We start from the raw sequence: 18,599 nt of genomic DNA, 5'->3' as shown, positions 1-18,599 counted from the left end.
TTTGTCTCCAAATTTGGTTACTTTATCTGGATTAAAATAAGTTTGTTCCCACTTTCTATTTGACCATCTTCTCGATTATCTAATTTTCAAGTTGACGACTCCTTTCCTCCCTCTTTAATCATGCTTGGTTGAGATGCAGCACACATTAAATTAATCAAACTGGTTTACCAACCCCACTCCCCCAGTCAAAACATTTTCCCATCAATTTGGCTGGTATGCCATAGCCTGAAAATTCTACTTGGTTCTGTATGCTCTTCTGCCAAAGATTAGCAATAAACAAGAAAGAAAACTTCAGTGCCTTTCAATTTTCAATGCCAAGCCAACCAGTTAGTTATCTTCTCCAGAGATATTTCTTCCAGAAGGGTAGTGATTAGAACTGACAGCTCAATGGAAAATTGTTATTTCTTGTGTGAAAACATCAATACAACCATAGAAACCATGCAACCTTCGATATGCAACTGTCCCAGTAAATATATTGTTCAGTTCTTAAACCTCAAATCGGTCCTCTTTCCAGGAACATTGTCTTCTGATGTGGTTCTAAAATTTGTTTCAATGGGTTTTTTGGTAAGTGTATTCCATAGATTTAATTAGTTGTTTGTTAGGATAAATAGATGTACCTTCTTTCAATCTTATTCCCAGCTTTCTGAGTTTGAAACTGTTTCTTGGAATTTCAAGGGAACAACTTATTGGAACTAATGGTATTAAGTTACCTTTAGAAGTTACCTCGATCACACCATCCAACTTAGTCCACTTTTATGTTCATGCTACTCGGAATAATTTTGGTTATCAGAGAACAGATTTGGTTTTCCTGGAACATTAAGAAATAAATTGCAATCTATATGGGAACTTACTAACTAACGCAAGACGCATCCATATGGAAGAAGTTAAGGTCCATAAAAAGATCAAATGCTTCTTTTTTCCAAGCTCGTCTGGTATACTGATAGCCACTTAGGCTGCTTACCAATTGCACACACGCTCGGTAACTTGGGGCATTGTGGGCACTAGAAGTAAATTACAACAATTTTAGGGCCAGAAGAAAAGCTGATCAACAGTTTATATCGAATAAAATCGAAAGTTGCATACGTTAGCAGCCATAGAAAACCACAAGGGTTTCCAACACAGAATCCACAGACATCAGGAGTATCAACAGCTTAAAATGATTTAAGTGCAATAAGTTTTAAAACGTATCAAATTTCTGTCCAATTATACAGATTTCAACACATACAACTGTGAAAGAAGTGATCATTATTGCTGTGCAGGCTTAAGAGAAATATGATAATAAAAAGACTATTTTACTCAGTGAAAATGAGATGATTATTGAATGTGTAATAACAAAGGACATCTGTACATAAAATAATTAAACATCTGAATTGTATAAAATCAGTTTTTATCGAACACATTAAACTCGCCACAAATTTGCTAAACAGAAAGCTTGCAAGAAATATGCAGTTATCTTTCAACTCAGGCCTTAACACGGCTACATTTAACTTTATTTTGGAAATTTTGTCAGTGCATTAACACATCAACAGACTTCCAGCATAGGGCTTTTGATTAGCATACAGGTCTGTAGTCTATGCACTATGACTACTAAAGCCTAAATGTGCTATCAAGGTAGGAGTGAGGCAGAGGATAAATTTGCCACAGCATTCCAACTGATGTGCAGCATGTCTGGGAACAAAAATGCAGCATGTACTGCTGTGTGCAGAAAACAGCGATGAGGAAAAAATAATCTTGCAAAATCAAAGGTAAAAATTTTAGCCTCATCCACCCACCCAGCTGAACAAAAAAATAAGGGCTTGAAAGACTTGACATAAGAACTGGTTTGTTAAAACAGAAAACGCTGGAAATAGACAACAGGTCTGATAGCAGCTTTCCAATTTCTTTTGTGGGTTGCCTCTTGATTCATTGATGACCCTTACCCAGTACTATGAGTTTCTGCCTTGGATCTTCAGGTGGCTGAAATGCCAAGTTCTTGACTTACAGATCTTTGGACATCTGGTACAGGACAGCTCACAGCTGGAATAGAGCATTTGCTTTTTTTAAAAAATCCTTCTCTGCTGCCACTTTGCCTCAGCATTAAAGCATTAGCTCTCAAAGCATGGAGAGGTTGTCATCATTCTGAACACAAATCAGTAGCAAGTTGTTCCTCACCATTGAAGGTCAATGCTGTCACAGTCCTCTCGTAGAACATTGTCTTCAGAGAGGTTTTCTGCCATCCACTGAACAATTCATTGTAGTTTATGCTGCAGCAGTTTTGCCTGGAAGCTGTCCACCTGGCTTCAGGAAAGTTACAAGTATCTGTCCAACAGTCCTCCCATTAGATATGGAGGATGCAGCAGTGGCACAGCTAATTAAATTTCTCTAGTGTCCCAATATGTTGCTGATACACAGTTGAGGTATCTCTGCAGTACACTGTATGAGGACAACTGCTTTGAACAACACTGAAGACAACTGCTCTGAACACTAAGACCTTTGTTGGCTCAATTGAATCTTTACTGTTAGACAATTGTTGCCCGAAGTTTGTTTAAGCTGGAACTGATGCAGCTAATCTGCTCACTGATGGCCTTTGGGGAGAGGCGGTTGGCAAGGTCTGGGAAATGTTCAACATATTTCAGAATCTCTCCAACATAAGAATTGGGAAGTGAAGCATCAGTATGGCTGGCTGCAAGTTTATCTGGAACTGTTGTTTTGGCAGCATTCAGGGATAGGTGGAGTTTTCTATATGCATAATTGAGTGGTAGCACAGATCTGACTGATCTAGAGCCCTGGTTCTCTCTTCACAAATGCTACCAGACGTGATGGGTATTTACATTGGGTTTTATTTCAGATTTCCAGCATCAAAGAGCTCTGCTTTTAGAATAGAGTATGTTTTAAAATAATAAATGAACAGTTACAATCATGAATTGCAAACATTGAGTTGGAAAACCAAGACACATAAAATTGAAATTCAAAAATAATGAAGGTCCAGCCCAAGGCAAACTAGTCTTACAAATGGCACATTATAAACATGAGGAATAGAACCATAACTGTACTCTAAAAGAGAGCTTGGAGTACCTGTGATTGCGTAGATAGGGAACAACATAGTACATAATGTTAACAAGTAATGGGATAACTTTTTCCTTTTCTTCACTGTGAAATACCATGTCCAAAAGGTGAGCCAAAACCTAAAAGAGAGCAGAACATGCTTACTTTACATACAGCACACTAATGGGTATCCATTGTACAATACCAATACAAATAAAGAGTTATGGCAACAAAGAGAAATTGATGGAGAACTGGAAGTGTTCGGAGGAAGGGTCACTCGACTCAAAACACCGACTCTGCTTTCTCTGCACAGATGATGTCAGACCCCCTGAGATTTTCCAGCAATTCCTTTTTGTTTCAGGTTTCCAGCGTCTGCAGATCTTTGCTTTTTTTTGTCTATAGTTTTATAACAACACTAGCAACTGTCATACACAGAAGATAGAACAGTACAGCACAGCACAGAAACACATGCTTCAGCCCATTATGTCTGTGCCAACAAGGATGCCATTCTAAACTAATCTGCCTGCACATGGTCTGTATCCCTCTATTCCCTGACCGTTCATGTCTCTGTCTAAATGCCTCTTAAACGTTGCAATTGTATCTGCTTCTACCGTCTTCCCTGGCAGCATGTTCCAGGCACTTATCTGTGTAAAAAACTTGCCTCCTTTAAACTTTTCCTCTCTCACCTTACATCTGTGCCTCCCTAGTATTTAACATTTCCACCCTGGGAAAAGACTCCAACTATCTACATCTCTGATAATTTTATATACCTTTATTGGGTTGCCCCTCACCCACCAACGCTCTTGCGAAAAAATTCAAGTTTGTTTGATGACTCGTTACAGCTAATATGCTCCAATCCAGGCAACAACCTGATAAACCTCTTTCGCACCCTCTGCAAAGCCTCCACATCATTTCTATAGTGTGGCAACTAGTACTGCCCACAATACTCCAAATGTGGCTGAACCAAACTTAGACTTGCCAACCTGTATGCTCAATGGTCTGAACAAACAAGGCAAGCATGCTGTACACCTTCACCACCTCATCCACTTATTCAGACAGATCCTATCAATTTGGGCCTCAAGGTCCCTCTATATAGCAATGCTCCTAAGAGGCCTGCCATTTACTGTACACTTCCCTCTTGCATTTGACCTCCCAAAGTGCATCATCTCCTACTAGTCTTGGATGAAATTCCATCTGCCATTTCTCTGTCCAGCTTTCCAACTGATCTATATCATGCTGCATCCTTTGATATCCTTCCTCACTATCCACAACTCCACCATTTTTTGTGTCATCTGCAAACTTACCAATTGGACGACCTACATTTTCATTCAAGTCATATGTATATTACAAACAGTGGTCCCAGCACTGACCCATGCAGAACACCACTGGCACAGACCTCTAGTCAGAAAAACACTCCTTCACAACCCTCTGTCTTCTTTGATCAAGCCAATTTTCTGTCTCTGATCTCTGTCAGGGCTCAGCAATCTCTTCTCTTACCTCCTCAGTATCCTGCATTAGATCCTATCAGGCCCTTGGGGACTTACCTCATAGAATCAGAGAATCCGTGCCGTGTGGAAACAGGCCCTTCGGCCCAACAAGCCCACACCGACCCTCAGAGAATCCCACCCAGACCCATCCCCCTATAACTCACCTAATCTACACATCCCTGAGCACTATGGGCAATTTAGCATGGCCAATCTACCTAACCTGTACATTTTTGGACAATGGGAGGAAACCGGAACACCTGGAGGAAACCCACGGAGACACGGGGAGAATGTGCAAACTCCACACAGACAGTCGACCGAGGGTGGAATTGAACCTGGGTCCCTGGCGCTGTGAGGCAGCAGGACTAACCACTGAGCCACCATGCCGCCGTACCTACCTTAATATTTTTCAGGACATCCAGCATCTCCTGCTCCTTAATACTGACATGCCCTAGAATACATCAACATACCCCTCCCTAATCTTACCATTATCTATGTCCTTCTCCTTGGTGAATACAGAAGTAGTATTCATGAAGGACCTCACATACTTGAATTCCCTCCTTTGTCCTTGAGTGGACCTACCCTTTTCCCAGCTACTCCCTTGCTGATATACATATAAAAGGCCTTAGGATTTGCTGTAACACAACTTGCCAACAACATTTCAAGGCCATGTTTAACCCTTCTAATTCCTTGTTTAAGTTCTTTCCTCCTTCCTTTATGCTCCTCAAGGGGCTTGTCTAACTTCAGACTTTGATGAGGAAGTGGAAGGGTGGGTTAGTAAGGTTGCCAATGACACGAAGGTTAGTGGTGTTGTGGATAGTGTGGAGGGCTATTGTAGGTTGCATCAGGACATTGACAGGATGCAGAGCTGGGCAAAGAAGTGGCAGATGGAATTCAACCCAGAAAAGTGTGAAGTGGTTCATTTTGGAAGGTAGAATTTGAATGCAGAATACAGGGTTAATGGCAGGAGTCTTAGCAGTGTGGAGGAACAGAGGGATCTTGGGGTCCATGTCCACAGATCCCTCAAAGTTGTTACCCATGTTGAAAGGGTTGTAAAGAAGATGTATGGTGTGTTGGCTTTCATTGGCAGGGGAATTGAGTTTAAGAACCGCGAGGTTATGCTGCAGCTCTATAAAACCCTGGTTAGACCACACTTGGAATATTGTGTTCAGTCTGGTTGCTTCATTACAGGAAGGATGTGGAAGCTTCAGGGAGGGTGCAGAGGAGATTTACCAGAATGCTGCCTGGAATGGAGGGCAGGTTTTATGGGGAAAGGTTGAGGGAGCTAGGGCTTTTCTCATTGGAGCGATGAAGGATGAGAGGTGACTTGATAGAGGTGTACAAGATGATCAGAGGCATAGATAGAGTCGATAGCCAGAGACTTTTTCCCAGAATGGAAATGACATTCACGAGTGGGCTTAATTTTAAGGTGATTGGATGAAGGTATGGGGAGATGTCAGAGGTAGGTCTGCGAGCGGTGGTAGTAGAGTCAGATACATCAGGGATATTTAAGCGATTCTTGGATAGGCACATGGATGATAGTAAAATGAAGGGTATGCAAGTTAGTTTTATCTTAGAGTAGGATAATTCGTCAGCACAACATCGTGGGCCGAAGAGCCTGTACTGTGCTGTACTGTTCTACGTTCTATGTTCCCAAATCTTATTTAAGTTTCCTGTCATCCGGGGTTCCTGAATCTTGCCTTCCTTATCGGAACATGCAAATCCTGAAATCTGATCAACTGGCCTTTAGAAGACTTCCCTATGTCAGATGTGGATTTACCCTCAAACAACCACTCCTATCTAATTTCTCAAGTTCTTGCCTAATGCTGTTGTATTCAGCCTTACCCCCAATTTAGCACTTTCACCCAAGGACCAGTCTTATTCTTATGCATAATTATCTTAAAACTTACAAAATTATGATCACTGTCCCTAAAATGCACCCCTACTAAGAAACTTCAATCACGTGACCAGGAGCATTCTTGCATACAAGGTCTAGAATGCTCCCTCCTCTAGTTGACTATCTATATATTATTTCAAGAAACCCTCTGTTATTTTTACATTCTTCTATTATTTGCTTATATATCTGTTCCTCTATTTCCTGTAATTGGAAGGCCTATAGTATAACCCCATCATAGTTATTCCACCTTTCTTATTCCCAAGTTCTAGCATACAGCCTCGCTGAATGAGCCCTCCAAGATGTCCTCTCAGTGTAGCTGTAACATTCTCCTGAATCAGTAATGCAACTTCCCCACCCCTTTTACATCCCTCTCTATAATGCCTGAAACATTAAACCGTGGAATGTTGAGCTGCCTGTTCAGCCGTTTGCTCAATCAAGTTTCTGTGATGACTTCAACATTGTACTCCCATGTACTAATCCAGGCTAAACTCATCTGCTTTACTAGTTATACTCCTTATATTGAAACAAATACACTTCAGATCACCAGTGTTCATTAACCTGGCCCGGCCTGTTCTTCCTATCAGACTTACTTGACTTATCTTCTACCTTTTCCTCAATCACTCTACGTGCTGACCTACTGCTCTGATTCCCACCACCGCCACACTAGTTTAAACCCTCCTGCGTGGCACTCGCAAACCTCCCTGCAATGATATTGATGCCCTTCCAGTTTAGGTGCACCCCATCTTTCTTGTACAGGTCCCTCCTAACATGGAAGAGATACCAGTGATTCAGATATCTGAAGCCCTTCATCTTATACCAATCTTTTAGTCACACGTTCAACGATATTATCTTCCTATTTCTGGCCTCACTAGCATACAGCACAGGGAGTAATCCTGAGATTACAACTCTAGAGGGCTCTATTTTTAAACTTACCACCTAACTCCCTAAATTCCTTTTGCCCTCATCCTTCTTTCTGCCTACATCATTAGCACTAATAAAGGACCACGACATTTGGCTACTCACCCTCCTCTTTCAGAATATCCTGTCCATGCTCATAGACGTCCCTGACCCTGGCACCATCCTGGAATTTCCCTCGTTTAAACTCCTGAGTATAGAGTCATCTGTCATTATTGCTCACCTATACTTCGATTCTCCCTGCTGAACAAGAGCTAATCATGGTGCCACTGATCTGGTTGTTGCTGTTGCTCTCCCCTGAGTGACCATCCCCCTCAACATTATCCAGTTTGAGAGGGTAATAGTCAAAGGAGACTCCTGCACTGCCTGCCTACCCCTCCTAGAATCTGTTTGACTCAGAATTCCTCCAGTGTGGAAAAAGGTCATTTGGCCCATTAAGTCTTCAATCAACCCTCTGAAGAGCATCCGACCCAAATCCTGCCCCCACCTATCCCGATATCCCTAATTACCATGGCTAATCCACCTAGCCTACACATCCCAGGACACTACGGGAAAATGTAGTACGGCCACCCAACCTCCATGGCATTGCACTGTGAGACAAAACCAGAGTGTTGGGCGGAAATCCACAGACACGGGGAGAATGTGTAAACTCCACACAGACGGTCACCCAAGGCTGGAATCTAACCTGAGTCCCTGGCACTGTGAGGCAGCAGTGCCAACCACTGAGCTGCCCCAAATTGGCTTAATGTTTAGTGACCACATGCTTGAAACTGCGATCTATAAAACTTTCTGTTCTCGCATGCTCCAAGGTGAATCCAACTGCCGCTCCAAACAATCCATACGGTCTGAGGTGATCTGCAGGTGGCCACACTTCATGCCAACATAGTTGTTAGGGATATTTGAATTCACCCTGATCTCCCACATCTCACAAGAGGAGCACACCAATACACTAACTGCCATTACTACCATGCTAGTAGCTACGGGATTTAAAGCATAGGAAATACCTTGCTGTACCTTAATGCTACTCACCCTCCTAATTGAAACCCGATGTTCACCAAAGCCCATCCTTTGACTTCCACAGCAGCACGTTCACATCACCACTGAGGGTTCAGTTGATGCAATTTATATGGATTTTAACAAAGCTTTTGACAAGGTCCCAGATGGGAGATTGAGAAGGTTAGAGCACATGGAATTGAAGGAAACTTGACTAGATGGATCAGAAACTGCCTTAGTAACAGAACACAAAGGGTAGTGGTGGAAAAATGCTGAATGACTGGAGGCCAGTGTCCAGCATTGTAGCACAAGGATCAGTGCTGGGGCCCTTATTGTTTGTTATATACATAAATTATATACAGATGGAAGTGTAGGGGGCATGTTAAGCAAATTTGCAGACGACACCAAGATGTGTGTTTAATAGTGAAGATGATAGTTGTAGAGTACAGAAAGATATAGATGGGTTGGTCAGATGGACTGATCAGTGGCAGATGGTATTTAATCCTGATAAGTGCAAGGTGATGAACTTTGGAAGAAGAAACAAGATGAGGGGGTATTTAATAAATGGCAGGACACTGGTTAGCTTAGAGCGATCTTGGGGTAATTATTCTCAGATCGTTGAAGTCAGCAAAGCACGCGAATAGGATAGTTAGGGCGGCATATGGGACATTTGCTTTCATCGGTCATGACACAGAGTATAACAGCAAGGTGGTAATGTTGGAGGTCTACAGAGTGTTGGTCAGGCCACAGCTGGAATACTGTGTGCAGTCTGGTCCCGTCACTACAGAAAGGATTTGATAGCACTAGACGAGGTTTACCAGGATGTTGCCTGGGTTGGAGAAATTGAGCTACAAGGAAGACTAGATAGGCTTGGATTGAAGACTGAGAGGGGGGTAGCATGATTGATGTGTATAAGATTATGAGGGGTATAGACCAGGGTGATTAGAAAGAGGGGTCAATTATGAGGAGGCTGGATTTAGGGTAGGGGACAGGAGATTCAGAGGGGATTTGGGAAAAAAGCCTTTCACTCAGTGTATGGTGAGAATCTGAAATGCACTGCCTGGGAAAGTAGTGGGGGCTGGGAACCTTACAACCTCTAAAAAATATTTGGATGAATACTTCAAATATCATAACATTCATGATAAATGACAAGTGCATGAAATTGGGATTAGCACATTTTTAGTGGTAGTTCTCAGTGCAAACGTGATAGGCCAAAGGGCTTTTTCTGCCCTGTATGAATCTGTGGCTAACCTTTGTGTCATCCCCAAACTTATTTATCAACCCACACATTCTCCTCTATATAAACCAGCGTCTTACCATCTGCTTAAGTATACTTCTGTTGATAGTGCACGCAGGAGACGTGAGGGACATGGGGGTGCTAGTTTTAACATGGAGGTGATGGCTACAGGGCCTAATAATCTTGAACATAACTAGGAAATGGAGATCAACCCTCTAACCTTCAGGTTAATCATCCTCCTTTATCATCTTGAGAGGTAGCAGCTACAATTCAATCTTTTTTTAAAATTCATTGACGGAATAAGGGTGTCGCTGGTTAGGCAGCATTTATTGCCTATCCCTAGTTACCCAGAGGGCAGTTAAGAGTCACCCACATTGCTGTGGGTGTGGAGTCACATCTAGGCCCGACCAGGTAAAGATCGCAGTTTCTTTCCTTAAAGGGCGTTAGTGAACCAGATGGGTTTTTCCAACAATCGACAATGGATTCACGGTCATCACTGGATTGTTAATTCCAGATATTTATTGAATTCAAATTCCACCATCTGCCGTCATGGGATTCGAACCCAAGTCTCCCGAACATTATCTGGGTCGCTGGATTAACAGTCCAGTGATAATACCACGAGGCCATTGCCTCCCTATACCTGGTATCCAACTCCCAGAGACCGAGGTATAGAGTGAGTGGGCTAACTTTTATAACTGGTTAAACAGACAAACAGGATCAGAAGGCAATTCTCAAAATGCAGATTGGCAAAACTGAACACAGTCTGGTGAACATCAACAATAGCTGTCAGGAGCAATATGGCAACCTTATAAGTCATGTCCCTGCTGAACAAATATTTTTGAAAATAAAGGGTTATTCTAACAGAGCAGGTCTAGCAACTGTTTATTAACCATTTAACCATATGTTTGCACCTTTAAGGCTGCTGCCTCTCTAATGTTCTGTATCTTCTCGTTCAAAAGGCATGGCTACTATCTGCCTTCATGTTATATTCTGGATTCAGTTCTGCTTCCAGGCAATTGCATAGTAGCAGCAATACAGATGCAGTGAGAGGTCTGAACCTAAAAATGATATAATGCACCGGGTTTCCAAACTCAGATTGCAAACAGAAGCTCCGTGCGCAACCCTGAGAAATATTTATACATTATAAAAAATTCACATAATATCTATAGCTTTATAATGGCACAGAAAGAAGCTTTTCGGTCCACTGAGCTTATGTTGCCTCTCTATAAATAAGCTGAATGCTCTCTGAAGTATTTAAATGAACGTCCGAAATGCCACCGCATTCAAAAATTTGGGTCAAGGGCTGGAAAATGGAATCAGAATAAATAACGCATGATGACAGTACAGATATGATGGGCTGAACAATATTTTTTCATGCTGCAAACATTATTATTGTAATGTTAGGTTTAAAAATGATATCTCCAAACCAGATTCTTAAGGATTAATCATTAAGGGTTACTGGACATGGCAATAAGCAATTGAAGGAAAATACATTTTAAAAAATCAGGCTTAGTGATGCCACGCATCTAGAAATCGTTAATTGGATTACATTTGGAGTATTGTGTACGGTTTTGGGTACCTTATTTAAGGAAAAATGTCAAAGCCCTGAAGACAGTGCAAAGGAGATTTACTAGAATGATACCAGGAATGAGGAATTGTAAATACAAGGAAAGATCAGAGAAATTCAGCTTGTTCTCCTTGGAGCAGAGAAAATGAAGAGGTAACTTTATCGAGCTATGCAAAACAATGAACTGTTTTGACAGAGTAAAGAAGAATATTTTATTTCCACTAGTTAGTATGTCAGTACCTAAGTGTCACAATTTCAAGATTGTTAGCAAGAGTGAGAAGAGGAAGTGAGATGAGGAGAAACTTCTTTACTCAGTTATTAGGATTTGGAATGCGTTGCCTGGAGGCAGAATCCATAGGAGGTTTCAAAACAGAGCTGGATATAGATTTGAAAGCGGTAAATTTAGAGGGCTACGGAGATAAGGATGGATAACGGAACTAGTTGGGTAGCTGTTCTGGGAACCGGTATGTACGTGGGTCAAATAGCCTCCTTCTGTACTGTAAAATTCCATGCTTCTAGTGCAAAAACAGCCTGTTTTGCCTGGAAGGTAATTTCGATAAGCTTGGGAACAAACTTATTCAAAGACACAGACACCTGGTCCTTTTTTTTACAGGAATGATGGTTTGGGAAAAGTACTCAGAGATGGCACTTCATACCAGATTCAAAAAAGCATTAACACTGGGGACTCTTCCCAACTCATGAAACTTTCACCATCGGCTGGTGCTTGTGAGAACGGGGCCATGGAGCTTCACTATCAGTCTGGGGTTCATGGGACTAGTGTCATAGAATCTGAGATAGTGCTTCAACTGCCACTGTTGCCAAGCCGAAAGGCAGTGAGACTCATTAGTTTGCATAAGCTAAGAAATGCGCTGATGTATCGAAGTGCACATTCTTCTTCTCTTCACTTTGATCTGAACTTGAAGAACCCATTAGTTACTTTCAACCTAACCTACACTTAGTGCTGTGAGCAGGGTCTGAGCAAGATGATCAAGAAAGAAATAGGAGGAGGTAGACTGTGGGATGAGTTCCCTAGTATGTGGACTGGAAAGCAGGACGCTGCTCCCACGCTTTAGTGAGACTGAAACGTTCCATTCCAACAGCTTGCTTGTTCTCTAGTATCAGTGAACCATCAGCAATTGTCACAGTTCTTTACTTTCTTAATCTAATGTATCACAGTTGCAATGATTTAATTGGGTTTATATTTGAGAAGCTGTGAGAGCAGTAGTCTTTAAAAAGTTATGTCACTGGCATAATCGAAAATAGATAGTTTAATAGAAAAGGATCATTGGCAGTGGGAGCTGTACTGTAAATTGTAGAAATATTGGATGATATTTATAAGTACATCCCTGAAAGACTTTCAAAAAAGGTTATGAAAAGAATAGCTGAGTTAGAAACTGTCCATAATAAGTTAGCCTAAAGTGCCCATTTATTTGCTTTACAATTGGATAAAGAAAATAGAAAGCTGCATGAATTGGTAAAAGAACTGAAGGATAAAAATGATTACCAACAGGAAAGCATTGAACCCAATACTAGGAAAGACAACAGGTAGTCCCAACTTTGGTTTCAATATCAATATCCAGTTTGTCCATTTGCAATGAAGAAATGGACTTCTCCCTTGATAATAGCACAAATCAAAACATGTCAGACAGAAATCTATGAACCGACAGCAACTGAGACTTTATCTTGCAAGACAAGGCAGGTAACCTTGACAATGTAGTTGACAATGCTTCTCGAACTGTTACATCCCAATGTAGTGAGACAAAGCAAGTGTGTAATGTCTTCCAGGAGTCAGAAGGGGTGAACAAAGGAGTTAGGACCCTTAGCCACAGCTAGGAAAGAGATCAACAAATCTATTTTCCCCAGTGAAGTTAAAAAATTTTGTGAAAATTGGATTGTATTCACAGCGAATTCCCATGACAGTTACAAGGATGGCATCCTTTACATTCAACCAAAATTAGTACCAAAATAAGGATTGGTCTGAAAGCATCCTATTTCTTTGAAAAGTTTTAACTGTTTTTTTTTATAAACTGTAGAAAAGATGTTGTGAAAAAAATGGTTTAGCTTACTCTGAAAACAGTTGGTTTATTGGAAGACATCCCAATTTGAAGTCAGAATTTGGAATGAGAAATATTTTGTCTGTATACTCATACTGTGTTTTTTGAAGGGAATCTTAAAAGAAAGAAGTAGTAAAAGTTTTCTTTAAGACAACAGAAATTTAAAATGTCACTGTGAATTATCAGGAAAGTTTTACAGTTTTAAACTGAATACATGAAAGCATGACATGACTTTACCTGGTGACTTGGGCCCTGCCTCTGTGGAGATCAGCAGAGTTAACTCTTTGTGCTGACGGTTTTAAATCTTCTCACACACCTGTGTGAGGAAACGTGTGAATTTGGACAGGAATAAATTCTAGACATTATTAACCCACTGGACTTATTCTGCAGCCACAGTTGATTTTGCTTTTCATTTGTTTTAGAACTGGTTTCAAGAACACATAGAACATAGAACCGTACAGCACAGTACAGGCCCTTCGGCCCACGATGTTGTGCCGACCTATTATCCTTCTAAGATCAATCTACCCTGCACACCCTACATTTTACTATCCTCCATGTGCCTATCCAAGAATCGCTTAAAAGTCTCTAAATTACCTGACTCCACGACCACTACCACTACTGGCAGCACATTCCACACACCCACCACTCTCAGTGTGAAGAACCTACCTCTGACATCTCCCCTATACCTTCCTCCAATCACCTTAAAATTATGCCCCCTCGTAATAGTCATTTCCGCCCTGGAAAAAAGTCTCCGACAATCCACTCTATTTATGCCTCTCATCACCTTGTACACCTCTATCAAGTCACCTCTTATCCTTCTTCGCTCCAATGAAAAAAGCCCTCGCTCCCTCAACCTTTCCTAATAAGACCTGCCCTCAGTCCAGGCAGCATCCTGGTAAATCTCCTCTGCACCCTCTCTAAAGCTTCCACATCTTTCCTATAATGAGGTGACCAGAACTGAACACAATATTCCAAGTATTGAGGGAGGGAGTTGCAGGTCTTGTGGAGATAAAGTCCTTGAAATCAGGGGGGACCCTGAATTGACTAACATCACTTGAATCTTCAATATAAGAGCACTATTTAAAACCATCAAGCCGGGATAGATTATTTCTGAAATTAGGACTGAAAATTACTTGATACAATTTGGTAGTTCAAGCATTCAATGGGAAATTCAAGTGAATCTAAGAGCCAATGGAAACAGTCTATTTAATTAGTACCAGGAAAAAAATAGGGAAAAATTGTTTGGAAAGAAATTAATTGACCAATAATGAAACCTGCTAGCCCAACAACACTGCAGTTGTATACGGAAGAAACCTTGAGTCTACTGTTGTCAATTTTGAGTTTGGAATAATTTTGAAAGAAAAGTTGAGTATAGCCTAGCAAGTTACAGGCAACAGAACTACCTGTTGCCTGCCACTTCAATGCACCACCTTGCTCCCTGGCCACCATCTCTGTCTCTGGCTTGCTACAGTGTTCCAGTGAAGCCCAGCGCAAGCTGGAGGAACAACACCTTGTTTTCCGCTTGGGGACCCTCCAGCCCTCTGGACTCAATATTGAGTTCAATAATTTTAGGACCTAAACTCTCCCATGTCCCAGCCCCCCAACCACATGGCCTGCCACTACACACCCCCTGTTGTTCGTCACTAACAGTCCCCATTTACAACTATTCACCCTCCCAGCTTGATCGTTAGCAACTCCTTTGTCTGTCCAACTGTCTTTCTCTCTCTTTGGGCTCTATCCTATCGTTTACTCCCTACCCCACCCACCTCCCTATTTTCTGCATATAAACTGATGTTTTCCCAGCCACCATCAGTTCTGAGGAAGGGTCACCCAACCCGAAATGTTAACTCTGTTTTCTCCTCCACAGATGCTGCCAGACCTGCTGAGCTTTTCCAGCAACATTGTTTTTGTTCCTGATTTACAGCATCCACAGTTCCTTTGGTTTTTATACTTAATTGCAATATATCCAATGAAATTAAAGTGTGGATAGAATTCAATTAACAGTTTTCTCTTGGCTATGTGTGACCCTTGCCTGAAATAACTCCACAGAGGCCAGTATCCCATCACGAGGTCGCCCTCTATTTACATGTGGAGAGTCTTTGACACTGATCCAGCTCTCTCAGAAATAGCTATCAGAGTGAACAGAAACTCTGACATTCCTGTTTGTGTGTGTTAGCCAGGGCTCCCTAATTTGACCAGATTAACAGCCCCAATCATAGAACTTGTATTCTATGAGGCCCACCAGGTTGACATTGTTACAATCACCATATCCTGCCCCTTTAGTCTGAGGACATAGGCCGGTTCTGTTTTTTTGTAGCTCCTCCTGGGGCATTTTAGCACTAGATCAGGGTTCTCCAACTCTGCCTCTGATGCACGTGGTGTGTAACGCTTAGTAGCTTGTTTCTTGCACCCGGAGCATCTCGGAAGAAATTCATTCTTCTCTTCAGGTGACAAAGATGTCGAGGCAGCAACATCTTCCATGTCCATCTCAGATTCTGAAGTATCTTCAACACTTGGAGAGGGAGAACGCAGGGATTACAGAACAGTCAGAAAGGCAGTCAAGGTACCGGGCACATTTTGTTCCCATACCGTTTGTGAGTTTGCAGTTTTCATACGGTCCACATGCTTGTTCAGGACTGTCGCACTTACCTGAACTTTATATGTCACTGGACCTGACCTTGCGTCGACCATGCAACTAATCCAATGCAAGACCATGCCTATTGTTCCTACACCATACTTAGTCCTTGAAGTAAATTGTCTCTCTCGCTTAATGGAGTCTCATGTCCAGCACTGGCGTTCCTGATACTGCTTCAGCCATTTCCCCAGGTCCAGGGAGATCAGATTTAAACTGGAGTCTTCCCCCCATTTGCACTCAGCTGGAGCTATCCCTGTAGTTGCATGAGGGGTGGTCCTTTAATCAAATAGGAACCGGAATGGTTTGGTATCTAGTAAAACTGTAGGCCGTTTCTTTAAGCCTGCCTTTAAAGTTTGGACTGCTCTTTCTGCCACACCATTGGATGATAGATGGTATGAAGCTGTCCTTATATGACAAATACTATTCGACTTTAGGAAATGCTCAAATTCCTTGCTGGTTAATGATGGTCTGTTATCTGCAATCAACACTTCCAGGAGCCCATGTATTGCAAAAGATGTGTGCAGTTTTTCTATGGTCGCACCTGGTGTTTGACAAGTGACCTATATGCACGTCCAGCCATTTTGAGTGGGCTGCCACAATGACTAAAAACATTGAGCCTGTGAAAGGACCTGCACAGTTGATGTGTAATTGAGTCCAGAGTTTACCCGGCCATTCCCACAAATGTGGGGAGCTGCTGACGGTAATTTCTGTCCTTGTTGGCACTTCGGGCACTTCCCCACCAATGCAGCTATATCTGCATCCAATCCTAGCCACCAGATATAACTTCTCGCCAACATCTTCATTTTGGAAACCCTGGAGGAGTTCAGCCAGTAGCGCTGGTCCAATAGCAACTTTTGCTCGGCACAATCACTCTTGCTCCCCATAATAACATGCCATTTTCTACTGTGATCCAGTCTCTCCAGGTCCAAGAAGACTTCAATTCTGGTTGTGATGGGGTCCTTTGGTTTCCCCCATCACCACTAGCTGTTTCAGTTTTGCAAGGACCAGATCCAAAGTTGTACCCTTAACCTGTTAAGGCAACCTAGTGTAGATTCTCAGTCTGGCAGAGGTTATGCACAAACTTAAGGGTAGGTGTTCAGAGCAAACTTTGTTAAAAACTGGTTCTGTAATCACTGAAGCAGTCACGCCAGTATCAACTTTCATTTGAACCAAGTGACCATGTAACCAGAGCTTTTGTCGGTTCAAGAAGGGAAACAGGGATAATCCAGGACACTAGTGATTGGTGAGTCTCACATCAGTGGTTGGGAAGCTACTGGAGAGAATTCTTCAGAATAGAACTTATGCGCATTTGGAAAAGCATGGCCTAATTAGGGACAGTCAGCATGGCTTTCATGCCTTACTAACTTGATTGAACTTTTCAAGGAGGTACAAAGGTGATCAATGAGGGTACAGCAGTGGATGTTGTCTACATGGATTTTAGTAAGGCTTTCAACAAGGTCCCTCATTGTAGGTTCATTCAGAAGATTAAGACGTATGGGATACACGGTGACTTGGTTGCGTATTTCAAGAGAATTGGCTTGCCCATAGAAGGCAGAGGGTAGTCGTGGAAGTTTGTTTTTCAGTCTGGGGGTCCGTGAGTAGTGGTGTTCTGCAGGGATCTGTACTGGGACCTCTGCTGTTTATGATGTATATAAATGACTTGGATCAAAATGTAGATGGGTGGGTTAGTTAGTTTGCAGATGATACAAAGATCGGTGGAGTTGTGGATAGTGTAGAAGGTTGTCAAAGGATATAGCAGGATATAGATCAGTTGCAGAAATGTACAGAGAAATGGCAGATTGAGTTTAATCTAGGTAAGTGTGAGGTTCTGCACTTTGGGAGACCAAATGTTAAGGAAAAGTATGCCATTAATGGCAGGGCTCTGAACAGCATTGATGTACAGTAGGATCTTGGGGTTCAAGTCCATAGCTCCCCGAAAGTGGCTATTCAAGTAGATAGGATGATAAAGAAGGCGTACGGCATGCTGGCCTTTATTGGTCAGGGAATTGAGTACAAGAGTCAGGATGTCATGTTGCAGAGCTATAAAACTTTGGTTAGGCCACATTGAGAGTACTGCATTCAATTCTGGTTGCCACATTACAGGAAAGATGTTGAGGCTTTGGAGAAGGTGCAGAAGAGGATGTTACCCAGATTAGAGGGCATGAGCTTTTATGTCAGGCTAGAAAAACCTTGGGTTGTTTTCTCTGGAGCGGCAGAGGCTGAGGAGAGACTTGATAGAAGTCTCTAAAATTATGAGATGCATTGATAGGGTTGACGGTCAGAATCTTTTTCCCCAGAGTTGAAATATCTAAAACTAGGGGGCATGCATTTAAGTGAGAGGGGAAAATTCAAAGGAGATGTGAGGGGCAAGTTTTTTTTTTTTTTACAAACACAGAGTGGTGGGAGCATGGAACACACTGCCAGATTTGGTGGTGGAGGCAGACACGTTTAAGAGAATTTTAGATAAGCACATGAATATGCAAGAAATGAATATGGACCAAGGGCAGGTAGAAAGGATTAGTTTAATTTGGGCCCATTCCTCTGCTGTACAGTTCTATGTTCTAAGCAATTTAACTGTTCCAAACTAGATGTAGGTGGACTTTCCAGGGTGTGGACTCTCCTAGATACTGGCCTATGAGTACTCTTACTTGATTTAGGTTCAATGGAACTCTTGCTGTCAAGTTCATGCACTGGCAGCAACTACAATGGCTTGCCAGCATGGATTCTGTAGAAAATTTTAACCATTTGACAAGGCTTGTTTTGTTTTGGGGTTGGCTGACCTAGAATCTCTCT

At 42.0% G+C, this 18,599-nt stretch overlaps 1 protein-coding gene across 10 annotated transcripts in view; it reads right to left on the bottom strand.

Moving 5' to 3' along the window:
- The window catches only part of dop1a (DOP1 leucine zipper like protein A), a 249,275-nt gene that overhangs the window by 47,019 nt on the left and 183,657 nt on the right, over positions 1-18,599 (bottom strand). For 6 of the 10 annotated variants that reach the window (XR_007262801.1, XM_048600578.1, XM_048600582.1 and 3 more), the window contains 2 exons: positions 3,055-3,164; positions 852-1,001 (listed from right to left, as the gene is read on the bottom strand). Coding sequence is in view for 8 of the 10 variants with exons in the window: in XM_048600578.1 (XP_048456535.1) it covers positions 852-1,001; positions 3,055-3,164 (260 nt within the window). In the remaining 2 variants the exon portion in view is untranslated. The remainder of the gene's footprint in view (positions 1-851; positions 1,002-3,054; positions 3,165-18,599) is intronic. The other 4 variants (XR_007262802.1, XM_048600584.1, XM_048600586.1 and 1 more) reach the window with 1 other exon arrangement.

The sequence above is a fragment of the Rhincodon typus genome, chromosome 9, assembly GCF_021869965.1.
Source record: "Rhincodon typus isolate 14 chromosome 9, sRhiTyp1.1, whole genome shotgun sequence".
Taxonomy (NCBI): Eukaryota; Metazoa; Chordata; class Chondrichthyes; order Orectolobiformes; family Rhincodontidae; genus Rhincodon; species Rhincodon typus.
The sequence above is the reverse complement of the archived record's forward strand: the minus strand, read 5'-3'. Positions and strand labels throughout refer to the sequence as shown.